The sequence below is a fragment of the Epinephelus lanceolatus genome, chromosome 7, assembly GCF_041903045.1.
Source record: "Epinephelus lanceolatus isolate andai-2023 chromosome 7, ASM4190304v1, whole genome shotgun sequence".
NCBI lineage: Eukaryota > Metazoa > Chordata > Actinopteri > Perciformes > Serranidae > Epinephelus > Epinephelus lanceolatus.
This window is the reverse complement of record NC_135740.1, coordinates 28,161,086-28,186,999: the sequence shown is the minus strand read 5'-3', so window position 1 is coordinate 28,186,999 and position 25,914 is coordinate 28,161,086. Positions and strand designations below refer to the sequence as shown.

Sequence of the window (25,914 nt, the reverse complement as noted above, 5' to 3'; positions counted from 1 at the left end):
ACAACGACTGTTGGCTTGTCAGCTGCACGAGACGCGCGGCATCTTGTTCCAGATATGAAAACTGTCAGTTAACGTCAGTTGTTAGCTTCGGTTCCGTTCAAAGAGACGGTTCGCCCGGTGTTCACAGAAGAACTGGAGGCTGTCGGTACTTTTAGAGAGAGCGGCTTCAGAGCTCCGTCACGGCGGCAGCTCAGTGGCGGCTGGCGCCCTTAGTAACTCTGAAGTGAATGGTAAGTAGCTTTAGTGCGGGGTTAGCTTGTAGCATCAGGGCTAAGTTAGTTGTCAGTCACTGACCGCTGATGGACCAAGCATTAACACGCGATGGGAAAGCCTGTCTCAGCCGGCCATGATGCCGTGCTGGCTACCGCACTGAAGGTGTTCATGATGGACGTTAAAGTTAAATACAACCTTGTATGTTTTTGGAAGTTGTCAGCTGTCTGTTGTTCAGTTTGAACCTCGTGATCAGAGGTGGTACAGACCAGGCCAGGGTCCAACCTCTGGATCTTTGCCTCATCTTCTACTAAACTAAACCTGCTCTTATCTAACGCTACTTAATCAACCTTTACAAAGAGGGGGCACTAGTTTCTTTATTTAGTTAGCTATCAGGTGAGAACATTTAATGGTCATGATACCAGAGCCAGATACCAGATTTAAGGCTAAAATTTGGATTATTATTTTCTGTATCTTGGTATAATAGAAAAGCTACCTTCTCTACTAATGGAGGTGTCAAACCCCACCTTCAGATGTGTCAGATAGATATTATTAAATAGAGTGGACATGTTTGATGTTTCAATCTATTGACATTTACTTCATGAATAATGTTACACACACTTTGTTTTTATGGTGTGATTATTTTTGGTGTGTAAGACCTATTTTGTCTGGCTTAAGTATAAATATATATAATTTTGCTTGTTTTTAGTGTCCATATTATAACATCCCTTTAGTCAGATTTTAAATACACATCTGCATGTTTTTAAGAAAATTATATAAGGGTATTTTTCCTTTTATTTGACCATTTACAATGGATTGGATTGTGAGATTTACAATGTCACAATCCAATAAGGCATGTTGCAAGTACATAGTATGTGTCTTAAACCACTAGGTCTCAGTCACCTGACTCTATCTTGATAAGTAAGTGGACTGTGAGAACCCTAATGAAAACAGTGGAAAAAAAGTGCAGGACCTTATAATTCTGCTCCTGACCAAGTCAGATATGTTTTATTTTATCAACATATTTAAATGTCATTAAGCTAGATTAGAGCTTAAATAAGTAGTAGATGACAGACAACTAATTGGCTACACTTTTAATAATGGATTAATTTAGTCAAACAATGACAACATTCTCTGGTACCAGCTTCTTAGATATGAGGATTTTCTGCTTTTCTCTTTCTTAAATCATTGTAAACTGTGTTTTGAGCTGATGTTCTGACAAAATAAGCACTTTGAGGTTGTCAGCTCTGGCTCAGACCAGCCCTAAACCAAATGCAACCTGTTAACCAGCGTCATTAATGCAAGGCTTAGCATGTCAACCTAATGAAATCACACACACACACACACACACACACACACACACTTGGAAGAAGTCCCTCTGCAAGTCTGTAATTGTACTGTATCTGTAGCTGCTCTAGGTATCATATTGTGGTTCCTGTTTCATTAATACATCTGTCAATTCAGCTGAGTATTCTTGCCACTCTTGTTTTCAGAAACAGGTAAACGCAGTGACACAACCTGTGAGCTATGACAGAAACTATCTGACTAGAGTTGAGGTGTTAATAGCCTTAAGGCTGCAGTGCGTGTCAAAACTGAGATCAGAATTAACCTCCACAGGTTTGGTGGGGCCATTATATTCAGGCAGGCTTTTCTTCATTCCGACAACACTCTTATTTTTAACTCTGCTTGTGTTTGTGTGCATTTGTTAGTGTCAGCCCGTATACATAAAGTGGGAGTGAATGCAGAGTTTGCAGATTTAACTTTAGCTTTGCATTCCCATGAAATTGTGATGTAATCTGAGCAAAACATGCTCATTTTTTGGGAACATATAACTGCTTTTTCAGTTTGAGATGGATTTATTTTCAACTTAAAGTGCTCTTGCAACATTACAGGCTGTCTGTTTTGGAAAACATTGAGTCACAGCTGCCCAGTGGTGACGACCGGCATCTCCCTTAGGGATCAAAGCCTTAGCAACATAACATATTCAAGACCCACAGCCAAAGGCACAGATGATTGAAACATGTTTAGATACATGTGGTGTGGACTGGATCCTCTGCCAAAACACAATTTGACATAGCGCTCCCTGCACCTTACTTAACAGGCCTGTACTTCCTCCTTGTTTCAAACATTGTGTATGTGTGTTTCAGGTTTCTTCACTCCAGCTACTGACTCCAATGACTCCAGGGACTGTTTGATTCTGGATCTGTCGAGCAGGAATAGGGCAGGTTAGCTAGCACATTGGCTTCATAAATGCATACATTTGAACACTGTTGAAAGGAAATGTTTTCTCCAGAGTATAATGGAGGCAAACTATAAAATCTGGAAGTAAAACTTAAATCGTATTAGAGTTATCTTTGCTAATGTTATTTCCTCTCTTTGTCAGGCCCAGGCAGAGAGAGATGAGCTGGGCTGAGGAAGACTGGACTGTGGGGCTGTCTGGACGTGTCCTGCAAAAGGTGAAGGAGCTGCAGGTCCATCAGGAGCGACTGTCCAGAGAAAACAAGCAGAAACAGCTGCAGCTTGACAACATTCACACAAACCTTGAAAAACAAACTGTGAAGGTATAAGCAGCCATGTTGAGAGCCACATCCAATTCTTCAAGTCAATACAACACTATCATCATGTTTTATTTGACATACAAAAAGTTTTTCAGTACTTGTAATCCTTAATGATGTACTTTTCCTGCTGCTCTTCCTCATCCTCTTCCTTGACTAGTATGAGGAGGTCCGTGGGGAGCTCCAGTGTGTGCAGAGAGAACTCCAGAGTGTTCGCGATGAGGCCAAGGTAGCAGTGAAAAGCACTGAGCGCCTGACCCAGGAGCTCCAGACCAAGCAGGCCCAAGTATGCTCTTTAGAGGGCCAGCTAGATTCCGCTCGCACCCTCAACAACAAACTCAACCAGGATGTTAAAAGGTTAGGACCAGTGGAATGACACCCACAGACAATAATTAAAATGTTGCTTTTAAATTGTTCTGGTACCTTTTCTTCACATGGGTTTTCATTCTTGTTAATGTTGCCATATTAAAAGACAGTTCAATTATTATGGGACCATACTGTCTTCCTGACCTTCTTCTGTTTCTTTACCCCTACCTTGGCAGGCTGGAGGCAGAGCTGGAGAAGCTGCAGAACAGCACCAGATTGGCAGATACCACTCTATTTTCTACCCCTTGCTGGAATTCAAACTCACCCTGGGAACACAATGGTACGGTCCTGTTCCTTTATGACTCCTGTGTTTATTCTCTCTGGTGGCTTCTATCTTTTCATTAATGCACTGCATAGTTTGGAAAATTAAACAGCAAAACCACAAGACTCCCCAACGAATAGAGAGGTTATAAATAAACTCCCTCAGCTCCTGCTCTTTTCCAACCCTTCACTCTCTGAGGACTGCTGCATGTCTCCCTCCTCTCCTGTCAGTAATCCATTTAGGTTATTCACTGCTGTTGTTTCTGTTCAGCTTTGGTGATTGGCTTTTGGTACCAAGTCCAGTCCATATGCTGTGCTTTTGTCCTGTAGGGAGCAGGAAGGAGGAGAGGTCGGGGCATAGAGATGAAGGACAGAGCAGAACTCTTCACGCCAGAGTAAGTACCAGCCTGTTTTAATGCTGAGCTATGCATAGGCCAGCTCAAGGTTACAGCTGTAGTTTTCTAGTTGTGGGAATTGTCTCACTTCATGTCAGTTCAACAGAACTTTTATTGTGTGTGTGTTTTCTTTATTATGTGTTTTCTTTCGTGCTTTCTCCGCTGATTAACTAATTAACAGTTGTTTCATGGCTCCTTGTTTAACAGCAAGGCACACTTGTGTTGGCCTGCCTGGTGAAAGGACAAGGCTGACATTATTCTGTGTTTTTCTAAATGTCAACAAATTCCAAGGAAAGACCAAAGCCAAAAATGTGTCAGCCTGTCTCTCAGTGCTTTGTGACCTTCTAAACCTGTCTGTGGCTCACAGCCCTTTTATTTCTACTGAAGACATCAGTCTTTTAAAAGATTGCAAATATACAGTTCCACTCTTTTTAAAAAAAACTCAGTAATTTCCCAAAACAGCTGGACACTGTAGTCTTTAGCAAATGTTACTCAAACAGGAGTAAACTCTATTTGTTTTTGACAACAATGAAGGTCTGTGGAATGATGGAATATGCTATGTCCCATTTTGGCCACAGACAATATTTATAAAGAGCATATATCATTGCTGGTTTTAATCTTTTCATGGGACTTGTTTACAGTAAGAGAAATACGGAATATCACCAGATATATACTTTTAGGACAAGTTTTTTTTCTACTTGTGCCTCTGCTTAACTTTATGAAAGTGTGCTGCATTTGTTTACAGTAAAAAATGAATGAAAAAGTTGTAATTATTGTGGCGGTTTACCTTTACTTTTCACACCTGACTTGTGACTTTTCTCTCATCTCCCACACTATTTGTTTAAAAAAAATATGCAGTGGTGCTGTTCACAGTCAAATTATTCAGGGAGCGTCATGACTATAATAGCGATGAGTCATTCTTCTGTAAAATACTGTTTAAGTCAAAGTGAAAGAGCTTGAACCCTCGAGCCCCTTTGTTTGTCATTACTGCTAAAATTTTCTCTCTAGTTTGACATCCTGTTCAGTCTCACACCCTCCTATTTGTCTGGATCTAATCCCTCTCTCCTCCTGTCTGCAGCGGCTCCAGTTCTCTGAAGTGGGCACGGCCTCGTTACCACGACAACAACACAAGAGCACACCCCACCGCCATCCATCCGACCAATCGGACATCTTCTCCACTCCTGTGGGTGTGTTTCCGTGGGAACGGGACGACTCAAGGCCAGCGGCCAGGAGACCGTCCCCCTCCTCTCCGCAGACGCCCTGTGCTGATGTCGTCAGTCCTGGCCAGTCGGAGCAGAGGGTTTATGGGAAGGAGGAGGACCGCAGGACAGAGATAGATGGTGAGTAATGTGAAATGGTCACCATGGCAGTGTGGCACGGCTGGGTGTCGCCCATTAGCAGTTTGAAATATGCATCCCAGCCTGACAGCCTGTCTCCCTAAGCAGGATTAATAAAGTTATTTGGATAATGGGACCCAGCATGGACTGAAGTAAACAGAGAAGTTCAGCTGTTACCTGTTTAACTTAGTAGTCCTGCGATATGACACACAATCCCTTGATTTTGAAATTTTGTCTTCAATTTTGGTTATTTGTTCCCCCTTGTTTTACAGACATCAGTGGGAACACTGTCAGTACAAATAGATTTTCAGATGCTGTTTACAGCAGTGCACATTGTTGACCAACATAATGTCAATAGGAAGGCTGTTCCAGAGCATGGAGGCTGCAGCAGCAGAAGCTCAATCACAGCTGGTTTTGACTTTGACTGAGAATTCTGGTCAGAATACTTATAAGGCTGGTGTTACTTTATAGTTTTCTTAGTGTCTATTGTCAACAAATCTCATGAAAAGAGAAAAAACAATAATATGTCTTCCCTGACCTTTTTGTGCTTCTCAGCCCGAGACTGAAATCTTTCAAGATGGCTCACAGATGTATGGCTTCCTTTAAAAAAAAAAGAGAGATAATTAATTTCCTTAAAAAAACAAACAAACTGGGCAGTAAATTTTTAGCAGATGTTCCTCAGAGAAAAGCACTTTTTTGGGGGATGAAAGGCTAAACAAACTGCAATGCTTCAGTTTTCATTTTTAATAGTTTGTGGACAATAATGGAGCTACAGAGGAATCATTTATATTAGCTTGTCAAGTCATTGTTAGTTTTGGGCTCAATAATGGGGTTTGCAGACAATAAGAAAAATAAAGCTATCTGTAATGTTTCTATAAATTTTTTTTTGGCTTAAATCAACTGTAAACCCTTCAATTAAAAGCATAGTCCCAATTAAACCTAGCCTGAGTGTCAGACTGAAGCTCCCAGAACCTTCAGTCTGACATTGCCTCCATTGAAGGCGATTTACAAGGGGGAGGGAATTTGATTTTTCCCTAACCAATCAGTAGAGATCAACAACTCACCCAGAATCTGACGTCATTAGTATCCATGCCTCGGGGGTGCCAAAAACAAGCAAGCATTGCCCGTTTAAAATGTCTCTGTCGTCGTGCACGCCCAGCTGCACGCCATTAAATCCAGTTTAGCAGCTTCCTTAATTTGGTCCTCCATTAACGCGAGTAGTGGCGAAATACCTCGATAGCATCGTTAATGTGGTCTGTAGGATCTGTAGCGGTCGCCATTGTTGCTATCCTCACCAGTTACCCACCGGCGTACAGCGTGACATCAGCGTGGCGCTGATTGGCTAATCGCTAGACCCGCCCCCACCCCCGGCGTTCATTGGTCCATCCATCGTTTGGACGAGATAAATCGCAAATTCATTGCAGTATGCCAGACCAGAGATGCAAGCCTACTCAGTTGAGTGGGCGGGGTCTATGGTCTGGAACCAGGCTAAATTAAATCCCCAGTCCCTTTTACTAGCCTGGTGTGGCTACACAAATAAACACCTGTCTCAATTAGAAGCCTGGTCTGGTTGCCAGGCAGTTCAATTTAACAGTTCTACCTGAAATTATGTGTCCATTCCTCGATTACCCTATAAATTATTTATATTCCTTTGGTCCATAAGGGTCCTCAGGTAAAAAAAATCAAAACTTTTTTTCGTAAAAATGTATCCAAGTATCCAAGGGAGTATTGTTTAAACAGGATAAAGTGGTGTTGTGTCGGTATGACAGGTGCCGTAATCCTTGAGTATCGTAACTCTTTGTGATGCGCTGTCTGTCGGAGCTAGATTAAATAAATGATTTATAATTACTGTGTTATCTGAAGCCTTATTTTTATTACAAATAATATCAATACAGGTTAAAATAAACATTTCTACTTTTTTCGTGATCTTTGACGAGCAATATTTTGCGTGAAAGGAATTAAAAGTCTGTCCCATATAGATGCTTGTTGATTTTAGTGATTTAAGCAAATAATAACCTGGGCTATTAATTAAAGTTTTACAGTAGATCAGGACTGATGATACTGACAGTTAATCAGCAGCAGTTATGCTGGAGTGTAGTTGTGATCTTGGGTGGAGCATTAAGCCCAAATGATGACATACTATGTGTTCTGGTTTATTTTGTAGCTCTGAGGTGACTAACTCATCAACATCAGCGTAGGTGAAGCAGCGCAATCATCCTGAATCTATGCTCTGTATAACCTCAACAACACTTGTTACATAAGAGGTTGTGTAGATGTTACTGGCTCTGCCGGAGACTCCTCTGTTTGCTCCCAGGCCAGCTTCCTGATGTACAGTGGCTCTTAGTCCACTTTGTAATTGTGATATAACGCTCCTCTTTCTCTCTGCTCCACTCTGTGTATGTTTGTTCAGTGGAGGAAGGGGACTGTTCAATGTGAAACAATAAAAGCTTCTTTTAGCTGCTGGGACACACAGGGGGAGGGGTGTGTGGTGTTTACATTAGGTGTGCTTTTTTCACTGGCTTTTTGCTGCTGTGTTTTTATCATGCACCACCCCACTGTAATCATTTAAGACGCACAGGATTTTATTCAGATTAGCTTTTTTAATGGGGTTTTATTTGGTAAATATTAAAATTTTAATACAGATTTTACAGTCGATGGTGAAACCCTAACAAAATTTGCATGTCTTTATTTGTTTTTCTGTTTATTCAAGTCACTTACAAGTTCATTTAAAAAGTGGAACATTTGAAAAATGTAAGGAATGAGAAAAAGAAACAGGACAGCATATTCAACAGACAGAAAATTGATTTCATCCCTCGATTTGGAAATGAGCAGCCAGACATCCTCAGGCGTTGTGAAAGTATCATGGAGTTACAACAGATGGTCATCAGTGAGCTGGTGTGTATGGATTGACCTCTTTTGTGAAGACCTGGACTGTATGTTGCTGCTGTGTCATTGACTGTTGGCGGTTAGATGTAAGAAATCAAGGTGTTTTTACTGATAATGCCAGCTCTCATTTTGGTGAAACAAATCTTAAAGATGGGTATTTTCCCAGTATTACCACACCCCTGTTGTCTCTGTTGCTCTCCACCCACTCAGTCACCTTTCCCCCATTTAAAGTTGAAATCCTTCTTACACTGGGATTCAGATATTTGTGTAACTCTTACTTGCCTCAAAGATCTCGAGTTGAACATTTTAATGCATATTTATGATCATTGTTTTCTTCTGGAAGATGGTGGGCAGTAATGCAGACAGTAATTGTAATAATTGTGATTCAACTGCTTCCACCTTACCCTTGCTCTTGTGCATTTATAAAAGCAATATACCTTCCCCACTCAAGCCAATACGTTTACCTTACTTTTACCAATACTATTACAATTCCTACATGACATACTTTCATACATAGCAACCTTGTTTCTGTTATTTACATTATCTTAGTGATGCACTTATAATGTGCTCAGGTGATATTAGTTTTTCAGAGACCTGTTTTATACCCAAAATAACTTGTTAACCAGTATGTCTCTGTGTGTTTGATCCATCTGCCAGCATCTTTATCAGAGGCGCGGCGTCGTGTGTCTGCTCTGGAGGAGGAGCTGTCTGCAAAGACCGGGACGTTGAAGTCCATTCAGACTGAAATGGTACAAAGCAAGAAGGAGCTCGCCACCAGGGAGCTCAGCCTTCAGAAAGCCCGCGACGAGCTCAGCCTGGCACACACACGCATGGCCCAGGAGAGTGAACGGGTAAAACATCCACTATCACAGCTAATACATCTGGTGTTACTACTACTCCTGAAGTCAAATGTGTTTCATACCAGTGCTAATGTTCTATATTTCCCATAGGCCCTTTTGTTATTGTCATAAAATGTTAGGTGTGGGTGTTAGCCCCATTTGTCAAAATATTGCTCTTTGACTTCCCTGAAAATAACAAACAATTGGAAATATTTAACTTGTTACACAATCAGTTATTATCAGGCACTTTGGAAAGGGTGAGCTGGAAAAACACTGTCCTTGTTATGTTCTGTTCTATACAACAATCCAGCTGATGGTTTGTGAAATCTAACCTTTTGGCAAACAATGTACAATGCCGAGGAGAGACTGTGAGAGGCTGCCAGTTTTCCCATTGACTCGTTTGTTAGCAACCATGCCAAGCTCTCAAAGTGTTAATGCTTTCCTGATGTTAGAAAGTCAAATGCAGAACGCTTATCAGCATCACACGATAAAATCAAGGTAAACAAAGTGAAAACAGTATCAGAAAATGTTTTAAAATGCATCATGTAGCAACAGGTTGTTAGAACAGGTTTAGAGATGTGACAAACATGCCCACAAATTTGACCATTTAAATGCACACCTGAAAATAATTAAATATCATGACCAGGGCACACTCCAAGCCCATGATGGCAGCGAAAATAGAATGTGTGTGTCTGTGTGGTAGGCATCAGGAGCTGAGCAAAGGCTGAAGCAGCTACAAGAGGAGCTGAAGTGTCAGAGGCAAAATGCAGAAAGCAGCCGACTGCAACACCAGCAACGTACTAAGGAGATGGAGAAACAACATCAGAGGGTGAGGCAGAGATGGGTGAATGAGTGATATGGACAGATGCACGATTGAGAGAAATAACAGATGCTTGGAGAAACAACTGCATGAAGCATGAGAAAATTTCAGATTGGCTCAGATTTTGTAGTGTGTGTGTGTGTGTGTGTGTGTGTGTGTGTGTGTGTGTGTGTTGCCTCCAGGATTTGACAGAGCTTCAGAAGGAGAGACAGTGTCTAGAGAAGCAGCATCAGCAGGAGGTGAATAAGCTCAACCAGGAGCTCCAGCAGGCCAGGACACTACACAATGCCCTGCAGGCTCAGGCTGACAAGGTACATACACAAAATCATCCACATAAAAAAGACAAACAGGACTCGTAATATGCTTTTCCATACAGCTACTTTGCCAAGATAAAGCCTTTAATTCAGATCTGTATCAACGCTGGAAACTGTGCAGCAAACTGATATCCTGTACATAGTGTTGATATTTCGGTTCATATGTCTGTTCTGTTTTTTTCAGCTATTTCCTGTTTCTCTTTCCTGCTTTCTCTGTTTCTATCCCTACTCCTCTCTCTCACTCTTTCTCCAAAGGTCAATAAACTTATCTCGCTTCTTCTCCCACGCTTGCTTCTTGACCTTGTTGTTTTCTCTTACTCTGTGTCTCTTGCCCTCTGTCTCTGTTTCCTTTATTCCCTCCACCCGCTGTCCTCTCCGCTTCGTCCTCCTCTCCTCTTGGTTTCTCCCCAGTGGAAAGGTTGAGCAGCGAAGGTAATGACCGTGCGACTATGTCTGACGGTGCAGAATGCTTTGGTTATGGAAGCGTGAACCAAAACTCATAACTTGTGTGTGAGAAATAGTGAAGACTTTGTAGTAAACGAGGCGTGAAGGCATGACTGCGGGATGAGGGTGAAGGTAGATGGAAGATTTGTATGAAGGTGTGTTGAGGCAAGTTGCATGAATGTAGGGAAGGAGGAGTGAGTTTGTGCTTGGAGACATGCTGTTGTGTTTTTTTTTTTTTTCCATTTTCTTTACGTGAAGGAATGCTGTGGTATTTACGTTTTATCAGCAGAACAATAACACAAATTTTAATCTCAGCACGGAGTGAGCCTCTTGACACTTACAAAAGAAAATATTTCCTTGTCCTCAATCCTATACTTTTAAACATTGTGAAAGAAGTCTGAACAATGAGCATTCATTGTACCCATAGTGTCCCCTAAAACCTTACTGTAAGCCCTCTGTAAACCACACAGATGTTATCTTGATATATCTGAAAAGGCTACGAGAGTGAACACACAATAGAGGCACAGTTTGTCGTATCAAATCCCACATTCAGCTGCTGATAGTAACCGATTTACACAGCTCTTAATGGAATTTGTGTTCACAGTTTTCAAATGCATGCAGTTTCAGTCACGAATAACTCGTAGAACCTTAAGTAATTTAGTGATCGTCTTTTAGATATTTGAATGGACTAATTAAAGCATTGTCAAACAGCATATTGTCACAGCCTTATGTGCTGTAGAAACATTTGCAAAGATTCTCTCCAGAAAACTGGAAAAACTGGTAACATCCAAGAAGATTGCTGGCACAAAAGTACTCAAAGTGATCAGCTGATTTGGCTGTAGACATATTTTAATTCATGAGCAGCTGCAGGAAATAAGTAAACAATTTACACAGCCCCTGTGACGTCTCTCAATGAACTACGTCCTGGGAAAGTAGTTAGACTGGTTACACTACTTATGACAAGAACTTAAATCACTATAATGACTGCTCTTGGCTTACTTTGAGTTAATAGGCTGATAAATGTTGTAGCATTAAGTCCATATTAGTGGCAGAAGTTGTCTAATTCAAGACCAATACAAAAACCTTCACTAAAGTTCATCTTTGATAGACAAAGCCTACAGCATTGAGTTGCCACTGTGACATATATTTACCACTTTGTTCACTATTCCATGTACACTGTACTGTTCATGTTGCTGTTTTCAACATGACTTGAAGACACAAGAATAATGAATCTAAAAGGCTGAAGAAAGTATCCTATTTGTTGGATTAGTACATGTAATGTGATCACTAAAATTGAATCAGAAATGTTACACAGTACTCTACAGTAAGGCTACCTTTAACACTGTCCACGTGTACAATGACATTAGAATTTGATATGAGTGCTGGTGGGAAGCCGATCAGCCTGTTAAACCTCCATCTCTTTCCCCAGAGAGGTAGACATTAGACACAGCTTACGCTCGCTATTGATCACAGATTGCTCTCCTGCTTCCCCTCACTGGTCCTGATTTCTGCGCCTCCTACAACAGCCACTTTATTTTTATATTTCCTCTATGTTGTTCTAACCACCTACCTTTGTCTCTTTCTTATATTATTTCCCTTCCATCTTCTTTGATTTAATTTTCCCTGTTTTTATCAGCTACTGAGTTATAATATCCTCTTTCAGCTGTCTCTGCAGAAGCAGGCTTTGGAAAAAGAGTTGGACACTCTGAAGGAGAAACTGAAGTGGACGGAAGGGCAGCTGCAGGAGAGCCACAAGAAAGAAGCACAGACACAAGCCAAACTGACGGTAACACACGCACACACACACACACACACACACACACACACACACACACACACACACACCCAGTGATGTCCAGAGTCTAGCGGAGTCAGGGTCTGCATGTATCAATTATTCATTAGCTCAGTGGGTATACAGTGAACTCCATACATTTTTAAACATCTTAATGTGCCATATGTCAGTCTAAGATTTTTTAAAATAAGCAAACTGTAAATAAATTATAAGTAAATTGTGGCTTCTTCAATCACCCAGCTGCATTATTATGTTTTAATAAAGGTTGAGCATTAGAGAGCATTTAGAAGAGCTTGAAAGATAAATTATCTAATATTGATTTCTTAAATTGCCTCCTTTGCCAGGCAGTTTGGCAAGGAATGAACCCTCATATCCCACTGTACCTGCCATGAGCCGAACTGTACTGTTACTAATAATGAATCTGAATGATGAACTGCTGAACTTGCATATAAGAAGAGCTTTTGCAAGAACTATAAATCTTAGACCAGCGCTCAGAACAGCCACACTGCAGAGGATATTTAAAACTCCAGAGTAGTTTGTTGTGGCAGTTCATTACATGTATCCCAGCTTGCAACATCTGCACTATGCTGCCTTTATCTGTGGCTTGCTTGTCTGTTGGTGTTGTGACACTGTTACTAAGCAGCTGTCAGTACATACTGTAGCTCTCACACATTTTTGATATGCAAGTCCTGCTGCACTAATTCAAACAGGTGCAAATATTAAAACAAGACTTTAAGCAGAAGTATTTGCTTTTCTTATTGTGTTATAAGAGGCTGACTTTAAAGATGACTGTGAGAAATTAAAGATATTTTATTGTGCACATCTGGTAGATTGTAGAGGGGCTGATTCTGTCCCAAAACAGACCATTGTTATTAAAGGTTCAACTGAGAACTGATCATTCCAACTAACCTGACCATTTGACTGGATTCACTTCACCTTATTTGTATTTTTTCTCATTAGGAAGCGCTGCGTGAGGCTGAGGGTGTGGCAGTGAGTCTGGAGCAGAGCAGGAAAAAAGAACGTGCTCTGGAGGAGGAGGGGAGGAGACTAGCAGAGGAGCGAGCCGACGCCCTTCGTCTTCTCAAAGAGCTGCAGGGTGAGGAGTGAGCTGTCGGAGGGAGGGAGGACAAATGCTTCAGATTTATCAGTCATATGATGTGCAGATGGTAAATTATGTTAATGTGATATGGTTTTGAACAAGAGGTCTTGTAGAGTTTTTTTCCTCTTTCCTCCTTCCACAGGGAGGTTAGAGATCAGGAGATGGAGGTGGATGATGGCCTATTGATTAATTTGGAATTTTCTAAACTAAAATAGATGGATTTCATTATTTAAGTGGATGAATCCTAATGGGTGTTTTACATTCATGAATGCTGTACAGTACTTGCACTTCCCCTCCAATGCAAAAGTCCCAGTGCTGCCTCCTGCTGGTCAATGATGCCCTATCCATTTTCTCAAATTTAAAACACAATTAACTATTCCAGTATTGCACATAAAAAAAGAGAGAGGCTCAGTCTTTTTACGGCCTATGATTTCTTGGTGCATGCGTTGTCTTTAAAATAATCTTTTATTCTGCTGTTTGTATTTCCTTCCTCTTTACTCCAGAGCAAAAAGCGGCCCCCCTACAACCTGTCCAGTTTTGTCCCGTTGGACAGAGTTTCACCCCTCAGCCCTCTTATGCCCCTCACTCTCGACCATCAACTCACAATAAGAGGCCTGGCACCGCCACCCCAGCAGAGCAAACAAGGGAAGAGGGCGTGGATGTGGAAAAGAGAAGGGCAGAGATTGCTGCATCTTACCCCTCTGACAGAGAGCCAGGGGAAGGCATAGACTCAGAATACATCCGAGGAAAAAGTAATGAGGAGGACAAAAGTAGAAGTGAGGCGATGGAGAGTGACAGCTCTGGGACAAACAAGCACTCGTTTGATCAAGCACTCTCTAGCTCCTCTCGCTCTGCTGCTGGTCCTCCCACCAACACCTCCATGGATGGGGATCACTGCAGTTTGACAGTTTCTGTTGAAAAGACTCCTTCTCTTGAGGCCTCTGAAGACCTAAAGAGGGAGAATGCCACTCTACGCTCAGAGCTTCAGGATGCACGCGAAGAACTGCAGAAGCGACTTGAGGACCTGGAAGCCCAACGACAGTCTGAGGCAGAAGCCAGGACCCGCCTCAAGCAGCTCAGCCGCAAACGTGCCAGCCAGGCTGTGGAGAAGGACGAGCAGGACAAGGAATGGAAGGCACAGCTGGAGAGTGAGAGGGCTGAGACAGAGAGGTTGAGGAAGGCCATGGCTGCTTTGGAGACAGAGCTAAAAAGAGGAAGGCTGGAAAAAGAAAGGAAGGAGAGAGACGAGCAGGAGGACGAGAAAAACAAAGCATTAGAAGACAGGGAGAGTGAAATGGTAGAACTTAATATCCAGTTAAAGAAACAGCTATCAGAGGTGAAAGCCCAGCTGGCTTTAGAGCAAGAGGAGAGAAAAAGAGAGGAAGAGGAGAGGAACCAAATAACAAACACAGATGTAGATGAAAAGAAGGAGCTGAGCACCAAACTTGAAGAACTTAAAGCTGAATTGGAAGAACTGAAGCGCAGCAGAGAAAAAGACTCACTGGAAGTGGAGAAACTCTCAGTTTCCAATAGCCCTCTGACGTACTTGACTCTCCATGATGATGAGCTCAACTCCAACATCGCTCTCTGCGACAACAAGCTCCTCCCTTCACCAGAGCAGCACCTCCTCTTCTGCCAGTCCACCAACCAACGCAACATGCTTGTATCTCAGGCCACAGCAGATCTTATTCAGGAAGCACATACAGTGATAGATCGTCAGCGCTCACCTCTGTCAGATGAAGAGCAAACAGGTCAAGTGGCCTCTGACGTGGAAGACACCAGACAAAACTATCTGGGAGGGTCTTTCATGTCAGACGACAGAGGGTTTGCCTCTGACCTCCAGGTTGAGCCTGCCTCCTCAGATTTGGCAAAAGAGGTGGAGCGCCTACAGAAGAAGAATACAAAGGAGACAGAACGTGCTAACCAGTGCCAGGTTAAACTGGAGGCCCTGCAGAGCCAGGTAAGTAATGTTGGATGTACAGTCCAGTACACTGAGTTTGTCCAGCCACAGTAAGACAATTTATATTAGTAAGATACAAAGAAAACTATTATATGTACTAAATCATAACACTTGTATTGTGAATAGTCAACTCAATCCAGTTGTTAAACTCCATTTATCATTTATTGGCCATGATACCTTGGTTCAGATAGAAGAATGGTGTTGCAATGTCGAAGAATATTTGCTATTATTGAAAAGATATGACTGATTAAAATAGACTTATTAAACATACATTTCTTTCTGTAGTTGTTCTATGAAAGAAATTGGCCCCTCCACTGCTGCTGAGCACAACAGAGTAGAGTATTAATGCCCCCAGAGGTTTTACAGACAGCAGTCAATGATAAGATAAAGAAAAGAGATGAATAAAAATCACAATAAATACATGCTAGAAAGGAACAGGGAGTGCCAGGCAGGCTGTGTGACCAGCATGTATGCAGGACAGCTGTGAATGTTTTAAACAACCAGGAATCTGCCAACACTAACAAGACCGCCACGTACGTTGTCCCTAGCGGAAACAAGATGCCAAACTGGAGCAGGTGTTCATCACTTGTGGCTCCTACTTGCTGTTTAAGAGGAGAGAGAGGAAATATGTGAATCTGCGCAACCATGAAAGATCTTTGACCAAAAAATATGAGGGAGATGAGTATGGTAGTTTGCGAGATTAGCTACAGACAGATGCATGCACACACATGACTGAATGCATGACTCTCCAGGGTCATGCCTGGCAGAGATAAAAAGTGTACATGGATTGATTTTCATCAAACCCTTATGGGAAACAAATTAGAAAAGGAAGCCACCATCCAGGGGACAAGGCCAGATGACACACTGTTTAAAGTAACAACAGCTGATGGGCTAAAATACTTCATATACAGTATTTGTTATCGCCACCTAAGAGGTAAACCTCTGCCCTAATGGAGGCATGTACAACTCCTTGTGTAAAGGACACTTGGAAGTCCAGTAAGATGACCTGAGCTTTCTGTCCATGACTTACACATGGCAAAAGTCATTAAATGTACAGCAGTGACTTTCTGGTTTGCATTCACAGTTTTTTCTTGTTGGTTTTTGATTTATGGACTGAGATAACTGATTCAACAGATATTAGAACTGACTCAATAAAGGAAGCATATAACTTTTTCAATAGAGGCTTGTCAACACTAAAACCTGAGTATTCATAGGTTAGTCTTTTTTAAACGTGCTGTGTAGCTGTACTTAAAACCCAGTAAACCTCTGACTATACTTTGTACTTTTATTTTTTTCCCTCAGGTGACATGTCAGACAAAGCAGCTAACCATGGCCTTTGAGAAGCAGAGCCAACACATCTCTGGTCTTCTAGCTGAGCTGCAAGAGAAGGAGAGTGCCCTCCTCCGCCAGGGAGAGGAACTGCAGCGCTACAAGCAAGAGCTGGATGCACTCAAGACTGAAAAAGAGGGAGAGGAGAGGAAAGGAAGAGAGGAGATGACGTTCAGCAAGGTGGAGGATGGAGATGAAAAAGAAGAGATGGAGATCTCGGGGCTTCAGGTAAACCAGGAAAAAGAGTGTGCTGTCACCATCCTCACTACAGACTCACCGGCAGGTGTTGACCCTGATGCACAAAGAGATGCAGGTCAACTAATGATCGCGACGTCAGATGCTGAAAGACCTATTAGTAACAAATCAGACAATGAAGGACTGTGGTCAGAGGAACAGCATGCAGCCTCTCAGGCCAAGACTCAGAGTACCAATGACTCCTCTTACGCGATGTGTGAGACCGACTGCAGTCAAGATGGAGGAACAGCAGACGTGGTTGCAGAACTGCTCGCTCTCAGACAGGAGAATCAGCTGCTGAAACAAAGAATAGAGGGCTTGACTGTCTCAGACTCTAGGACTGCAGCATTACACACTGACAGCGAAAACCAAGGAGACCCAGACAAGCAAAGCCAAAACACAGGAAATGCTCTGTCCTGCTTGGCGGAGCAGAGGTCACCCAGTGTGCCGAATGACATCACCACTGACGCACGGCAGTCACTGCTGCAGGATGTGAAGAAGAGTGAAGATGAAGGAGGAGATTTAGAAAGGGAAGATGGGAGGACTTCAGGGGCTGAAGAGGAGCTGGAGGCAGGTTCTGATCTTCAGATCAGTCGCCTACAGCAACAGGTAGTCACACTGTACTTTCCTTTTTATATCACAACAATGATGTGACATCTCTTACGTGAGAAGAGCGACAAAAATCTGTTTAGTTAATCACGTAGAAAATGATGTAAATGTTGGCAGTCTTTATTGGGGAACTGAACTAGTGTCCTTCCCTTGAATTTAGCACATGTACAGTTTATTATATTAGTAAAAGAAGACATTACTGTAATCTCAACCAACTGTTTTATGACCTAAAATTATTCCCAGTTATCTGAAATACCTGTGAAGACTGACTCAAGTTTGATTCAGTCTGTCCTGTCCTTCCCCTCCTGTCCAGGTGGAGGAGCTGCAGATGAGGCTACGGGCACTCTCTGCTCAGACCCAGCAGCAGGCTGAGGAGCTTGCTATGTGGAGACTGGCCTCAAAACCAGCCCCAACATTTGACCACTTCATTCCCAAAACAGACAGCCAGTCTGAAACCCAGGACCAGATCTCTGCGATCAGACAGTCCCAGTCAAACCAGCAGCAGACCGATGAGATGACCCAGAGCCAGGTTCAGGCGCCTTACCTGGGTGTTCAGGAGAGCCCTGGTAATGTGGCTGTTGTCAGAGAAGATGAGATAGTCCTCTCCTGCTCCTCCAACAAACTGCAGGGCCGCATGTTGTTCTCCAGGTAACACAATCATACTAGGACTAAAAATATGGCAATAAATTACATTTACTGCCTGTGTTAAATGTATATACATAAGATGATGATGATGTATATGTGAATGCTTTGAATTAACGTTGTTCTTGTTCTTAAGACTGCAGCACAGCAACCTCCCTGAACCAAAGAGTCTCCATCCCTCTAAAAAGACTGCAGTACTTCAGGAATACAATCAGGACACTGCCAAGACTGACGAGGTGATTTGTTTTTAATCAGCACTCACTTAGATACCAGACCACTGTGTGTGTTTTAGACTCTTTATATGGAGTTCTTATAGAATATTTTAGTAGAAATCCCTTAGTAGAGTACAGTCCAATTTGAGGGAATGGGGACTGAATTTGTTTCTCCAGGTCTGTAATTTCCTTAGAATTTTCTCAGAAATCTTTCGGAAATAACTGTAATTCAGTGCAAATTATAGAGAAAATAGAGACGGGGTTAATTCGGTACACTTCAAATTAAATTATGCCAAATCACTGTAGTGTGACCCAGAGTCAGTGTATAATCAGCCAGATGATCATGCAAAAATATGAAATCTGGCTATAGGGAATTATACAGTTCAACACGTATGAAGAATAAAAAAAATAACTGATTTTTGTGGGGTGTTAAGATAAAGCTCTTTTTTCAATAAATTACTATTGCCCCTATTTTCATTTCTAAAGTACAGTCTTGCCATGGAATTTATGAAATGATTAGGAAATGAAGGACCTGTAAAATGAAGCATTTCTATTTTTCCTTTTGTATCAATACTCAAATCACCAGCCTGTCCTCAGTACTTTACTATATACTCTTTACTATAGGAAAAATAAAGAGTTACTGGGCACACATTTTTCTCACAGATGGATTTATGCCTTTAATTGTTCTGTTATTCTCTTGACTCAGGAATCTGAAAAGGAAAACCAGGAGATCAACCTTCTGCATCAGTCAAATACCTGTCAGACACAACACAAAGTGAAGAGAGACACTGACGTTATCCAAATGTCACTGGAGAAATCGGGTCAACTACATGCCACCAAAGATTCCCACAAAGTCTCCTTACCAAAGCAGACCAAATCAGCTGAGAGTAACACGGGGAATCATGAGGAATCATGGGGAATATCGGCTCCTAGAGCAACCGATAGAGTAATCACAACCAATGATCCCTCGGACAGGTGTGTCAGGACAGAAATGAAAAGTGTCAGCAGTCAAACAGAGGAGAGTTTGTATCCTCACAGTGCTCCAACAGCCTCTGAACTCCACTGTGCATACACTCAGACTGAGGAGGAGGAGGAGGAGGAGGAGGAGGAGGAAGAGTTAGTGGAATCCCCACCTGTCTCACCTGTCCCGGTATCTGAGGGAGCAGAGTTAGGAGACAAAATTTTGTTTGCGGGTTCCTTCCCCATCCCGGCTGACCCGGCCCGTCTGGCTGAAAGAATTCGCCGTAACAGAACGCAGTTGTCGGCTGCCTTTGATGACACAGAGTATGAACCGTATGGACTGCCGGAAGTCGTCATGAAAGGTAACTTTGTCAGCTGAAAGTTTGTGGAGTAAATAAAGGGGAAAATTGACAGCCTGGAATATAAGGCTTGTGTAATTCTAGGCTTGTGTAGAATTGCGTAAACGCACAGTTGGTACAAAATCTGTGAAAAGAAGCATCATACCTACAGTCTTGTTCCTCTGTTGGCTAACTGTGCTTAACAATATAGTATGCATGACTTAAAGAAAAACAAACAACCAAACAAAATACATGAACTCATACAAATATAACCCCTTAAAATCATCTATTATGACCCACTCAAGTGTGTGGTGGTGTGTTTTTCTCCAGGGACTCTGCCCCTCTGACTCATATTGCGGTGTTTGGGACATTAATAGCCGTGTACTCCCATAGCACTCGGGACATTATATTAAGGTAGTTACCAAGTGCCAGACTGTAAGCAGTGTGTATCCAAGAGGAAACTACAAAAATTTCAGATACAGCACCAAAAAAAACTGAAATTTATTGAGACACAATGCCAAGTGGCGAGAATTCCAGGTTGGCTTTCACTTTTGTTTTTGATGCTGGTTAAAAACAGTAACCAACAATTCTGGCACAGTATACCTTTAAAGCAAAATAAATGTGTCTTGTTTTTTCCAAAGTTTCCTCAAACAGCTTTGAAGTTGCTGAAAGAAATATTTTTTCACTTAGACTAGTAGTTTTCTTCCAGCCTTGGCACTAAACTCAGGTAAACATTTTCCCAGTCATCCTATCTAGGGTTACAGCAGTATATCTATTTTACGGTCTACAGTGGACTGAAACTTGGCTGTTATCTTACTAAAACCCTTTACTTCTATCTCATTACAGGATGCATGGATATGAACATGATATTAATGTTTTTATCTTTAAAAAGCAAACATGTAACATCTTTCTTAAGATGTTAGAACATGTGTTTAACCAAATGGCTAATTTAATCAGAGATATTTGGATTTTCAGTCTGACAAACAAAAGAACAGAGATTCAATATGAACTTATTTGGCAATCATTAAAATTAGAGCCTTGCTGTGACGCACAAAACTTTTTAAAGATGAGGGCAAAAAGTTGAGATAAAAAGATTAAATGCTGGATATAAGTTGGTTATGTATCATTAATAATGGGTGCAGACTGAGTATGTAAATCATGTTCGTGACTGTCTGATTCTGTAATGTACAAAAAACAGACGCCCCTGCTGTTAGTGATGTTTTCTCTCTGCGTTTCCTCTTTGTGTGCTCTTAATTTTTGTGCTTTCACAATCTGTCCTTTATCTGCTTTCTTCTAATCCTCTCATTTATTTCTCTGTCGGTCTCTTCCCGTCCTGCAGGTTTTGCCGACATCCCCAGTGGTCCCTCGTGTCCCTACATTGTGAGAAGAGGTTTGTTAGGGACATCTGTCGTACCTGCCCCTCAGAAAGAAGAGAATCAGGAGGAGGAGACGGATTAAAACACAGCTGCAGGTAACCTCCAGAGACACTGAGAAAACTGGTGCAGATTTTATATATGTTTTTTTTTTTTTTTGAGTATTAATAAGTTACTGTCCATACATGTTTTTTAGAACTTAATTTTTACTTCGTTTTCTGATATAACATTTGTGCACATTATATTCAAAAATTACCTAAATATGAAAAGAAAACAGCATAGACATCTACTCTGATGTTATATAGCCAAATCCACTGGTTAGAAAAAGCACAATTTAAATAGATAAAAATCAAAATTAAAAAAATAGTAGTAATAATGGTTCACTCCACATTATAGAGAACTACTCATTAAACCTTAATGTAAAGCCATGACGGGACTCCATCATTTAGTAAGGCGGATTTTTGAAATCTTAATGAGTATGTCATTTGTTCCATCTGATAGAGGTCCCAGACCTTCTGGATCCATGTATTGTATATGGGAGGGTCTGCTTTTAGCCATCTGATGCTTATGCACGTTGAGGCTGCTGTAAATAATATAAGGGGTAATTCTCATCCCTCACAGTCAGACTTTCAGGGATAACACCCAGACGTACCACTGTAGGGTCTTGTCAAATATCTTGTTCAAAGACCTCTTTAAGGGCATCAAATGCCTCTCTCCAGTATGTACCTAACTTAGGACATTGCCAAAATATATGGGTGTGATTGGCAGTGCATGTTCCACAGTTTCTCCAACATGAGCTGGGATGTGTTGGGCCCATTATAGATATTATTGTGTTCTGAAAAATCTAATTATTATTTACCAATTGAATTCCCTCCATGTGTTGGAATTTGTAACCAGATGTGTCTCAGTACATACCTCCTTCCAAGTGTCCTGTATGATCGTGTTCATCTCTGCTTCCCACCTCTGCTTTATCTATAGGGTGTTATGAAGATTGATAGATAGAAATATTTTGTGTAAGTGCATACAAATAAATAGAAAGAAATGCTTTATCCTTAAACTTCTTATATCTGAACCTAAACAGCAGGTATATTGCAGATCAGTAACCTCTGTCCACACAGATAGTTTCATAGCTTGTTGTGTCAGTTCATTTTATCTTCTATTTTTGTACAGTTAATACTAGACTGATTGTCTCTTTATGTGTAATCGATTAATCATACATTAAGAATATCAGCAGACTTTATGGTTAAAAATGAAGTCACACAGTCTTGATAAAAGTCCTGAAAACAAGTGAAAATGTTGTCTTAAATTATTATTGTTTTCTTTTTTATTTGGTTGAAATATAGTCTCATGTTTGCATGTTTTTGTTTACTGGTTGTCTTCAGATGTGGTCGAAGGAACTGATCACTGTGGTTTGACGATGAACCTCAGTGATGGACAACAGCAACCATACAGGGACACTCCAGTCACCAGCAAACTGACCTTCAAACCAGCACAGGACCAGTTTAGAAAGTGCTTCTATCACACAAGGACTTCTGTATGTGTGTGCAGGTAACTGTGCCTGCACTGGCAAAATAAACACTTCCACTGTGGATCTAAAATGTCTTAATGGTCACTAGTTTATCCTCTAATTGCTGTGTGGAGACGTCGCTCTCCATCACAATACTGTCACTTTACACCCACCTGTATATTTAGGTGCAGAGGTAGTGATTTAGTGATGTTTGTTGGTGTTTATTTAAAGTTTACAACCACTTTTCCAAAGGGACTGTTTAGTTTTTAGTGTCTCAGCAGCATTAAGTTATGGGGTCCAGCTTTGACCTACTTCGAATGAGTCAGTGCCTAGTCGATGCTTTTCTAAACAAGTGCTCATCAAGATAAGTTTGACTTGTTTTCCAAAAGGGCGAAGCCGAGAACGGCCTGTTATGAAATGTGATATATATATATTTTCTTTTTAATCCCTGAGGTGGCTTATTTACGTACACTTGAATGTGTTTCAGTAGAAGGCTGGTGTTTACAACTGTGTGAAAGCATAGTGAGAATGTGTGTGAGACGTTAGCTGTGAATATGGACATGTATGTCCTCATCTTGACGTTACTGTTTGTGTGTGTGTGTGTGTGTGTGTGTGTGTGTGTGTTGGAGAGAGAGAGAAAGGAGCGAGCACATGTCTATGACTCAGTCTAACCTGCAGTTGGTTTCCGCTCCATGTATGGTGATCCAAACTGCACTCCCTCTCTCCTCCTTCTGCTGCTTTGCTTCTCTATCTTACACTAACGAGCACTCAGTGGTTGAATTTACCAAAAACTAATCATTTGAAGCTTCATTTTATTAGCTGAGTATACAGATGAATTGATTTGATTTATTATATTTGATCAGATATAATTTATTTAAGTGATGTGAATGGCTTTGATAGATTTTTTTTTTTTTTTTTTTTGTACATTTGTTACTGTGCCATAGACGACAGTAGCCCACGTGTATATACACTGTAGATTCTGTAGATACGTTTGGAGTTGATGTACAGTTTGTATTATGCTGTATAACAAGTGGATCTCACCACTTTGCTTGTGTACAAGGTTTGACCAGAGACAAAGGAAAAGTCCACAGTTTTTCAAGTCTATCTTAAAACTGTACTCACATGTTCACATCTAGATCGAAAGAGTTAATGGTCATTCTTTCTACCATCTGGCCATGGGACATTATGAAAATATCATGTGCTTAGAACTCTTAAAATGATATCAAAACATACTGGTTTCACTTTGCATTTCGTTAAGAAACATATTTTTATTGCATCACAAAGAGGACACACATCTTGTTGTAGTTAACATCCTTTTTAGCGAAGGACAAGCAGTCTTAAAACAGGCTTATCTGCTATTTAAAATGGCATCATTTTTTTCGCAGGCAGAATTTTCGGCCTCTTTTATTGTTGGTTGCCCTGCAGCCTCTTTGGGTGCTGCTGGACACAATATTCACAATTATCCCTACTATGACACTATATCTTCCCATCCCTACCCCTGCACATATTTGCCACAAAGAAATCCACAGTCCTCATTCTGTGTGAAGATACACTGAGGTTAAGACAAGGCTAACATGAAACTTGAGTTTAGGCCTGATCACACCAGAAAGTGGTGCAGTTAAATTAATTTTGGTGTCTCAGTGAAATATGTGGTCTCAAAGCATGCTGATATAGTGACTATACTTGGGCTAGTTGGAGGTTGGAGCCAGTCAGTCTCAATGGCTCTCTAAGTTTTTCTTCCCTTTTCTCTAGTTTAGTTTGGATGCTAACGGGACTTTTAAGTTGACACAGTTAACTAATAGGCGTATTTGTACCATTGGCTTCTGTCTCATAGCTGTCTGCAAACCATTCCTCATTTGTGGAGCAGTTAAAAGTTTCTGTATGTGACATTCAAAGCATTTCTATAGCAGCAAATCACTAATTGCTATGTGAAGATTTAGTGGAGCAATGGTCCTGAGCAGAGAATGAAATTATGCTACCTCTGTGTGTGTTGTAATCTGAGCTTTTCTGTGGCTTGTTGTAAGCCAGTCCGGCTGTGTGCACGTGTTAGGGCCCAGACACACCAAGAGACATCAATGAACTAGTGGCATCATCTCACGTCACTGTGTCTTGGCCAAAAAGTTGCACATAAACACTAACCAACTACGATCTGCGCCTGCGTCAGAGGAAATAACTCCATAGCAGCAAACAGCGGTAGTCTGTATTTGTCGCTCAAAAAGAGAAACTGGACAACTGTCAGTATGGATTCAAAATACTAGTTAGCCAGTTAGCACATGAACAACACAACCTGATATTATTGAATGAATAAAGGATATTTACTGTGTGCCAGTGAACAAAAACACATAAGGTTAGGAGACATGTCTGAATCGCCCAAAAAACATGCGACAAGTGCCAACTAGTGCCAACCGTGTGGGACACAACACAGAAACTAGGGTGACAGATGCTCACTGATGGCTCTATATTGACCAACAGCTGACCGTTGGCTTGGTGTATCAGGGCCCTTAGTGCATGTATGTATCCAACTGGCTAGCTTGTTGCCAACGCTTTGCACTGCACTACTAATACTGCGGTTATCACTGATATCAGGACTGCGCTATCGCTGAAGTGTAGCACCCACTCTCCATTTCCCCCTGATTAGCATTGTTAGCTGCTAGCTGCCAGTTTAGCCACCTCCATGTTGAAAATCACGTCCAAACAATTGATACTCCCCTTTAATACTCCGACAGAGGAGGTTAAATAAAAGTTGGAAGATAGGTTAAGAAAGAAAGAAATGCTCTCTTTGTGGACAGTATGGAGAGGGGCAGCAATTAAAGTTACCATTATTTCTTTCAACACAGACATTGGTATGTGAGTATTGTTTAAAGACAGACTTGATGAAATGTGAAGCTCTGTTTTAAAACCTTGCAAAGCTGTCTTTCATTGACCTTTGAGATTATTCAGCGAAAGGTTACTGATGTATTTGTGTTAAAAGTGTGGAATGTTTTTTGATTTTTGTTATATTAATATTTTATTTAGAGGTGGAGTCATTCTCTCCCAGCCTTGGTTTGTTGACTCAGGCAGAACAGTGCGGACTGTTACTGACTCGATGTCATCGCCATTCATTTGCCATGTTGATACCCTCACACACACACACACACATACATACACACTTTGAGCTGCCTTCATATCTCTGGTATCTGTAGTCTTTTGGCAGTGAGGCGGGATTGTCGCACTCACTGTGTATTCATTGCCTTGTTTTGGACACTTTGATGTGAATGTATCTGTGTTGTGATTGCGGCTAGAATAAAAAGCTTGCTCTTAATTTAACCGTTGTCTCTTTCTTGGATTCATTTATCTCTGAGCGCCTTTGAGTCTGAAGAGTCGGTCAGTGTACTCTGTTTTTCATGTCTTGACATTTGGCCTGTTTGGTCCGCTGTCAGCTGAGGTCGAGGA

The 25,914-nt window shown here is 41.3% G+C and overlaps 1 protein-coding gene across 1 annotated transcript; it reads left to right on the top strand.

The window, feature by feature from the left end:
- LOC117256804 (uncharacterized) lies at positions 1–25,788 on the top strand. Its single transcript, XM_033626494.2, has 19 exons — positions 1–230; positions 2,358–2,435; positions 2,594–2,771; positions 2,926–3,122; positions 3,308–3,411; positions 3,723–3,787; positions 4,866–5,127; positions 8,668–8,861; positions 9,553–9,678; positions 9,852–9,980; positions 12,091–12,213; positions 13,180–13,315; positions 13,822–15,278; positions 16,581–17,450; positions 17,764–18,098; positions 18,229–18,328; positions 19,011–19,626; positions 20,942–21,073; positions 22,358–25,788. Exons 3-18 carry the CDS (start codon positions 2,610–2,612, stop codon positions 21,058–21,060), a joined length of 4,995 nt encoding a protein of 1,664 aa, XP_033482385.2. The 5' UTR covers positions 1–230; positions 2,358–2,435; positions 2,594–2,609; the 3' UTR covers positions 21,061–21,073; positions 22,358–25,788.
- Positions 25,789–25,914: the final 126 nt, after the last annotated feature.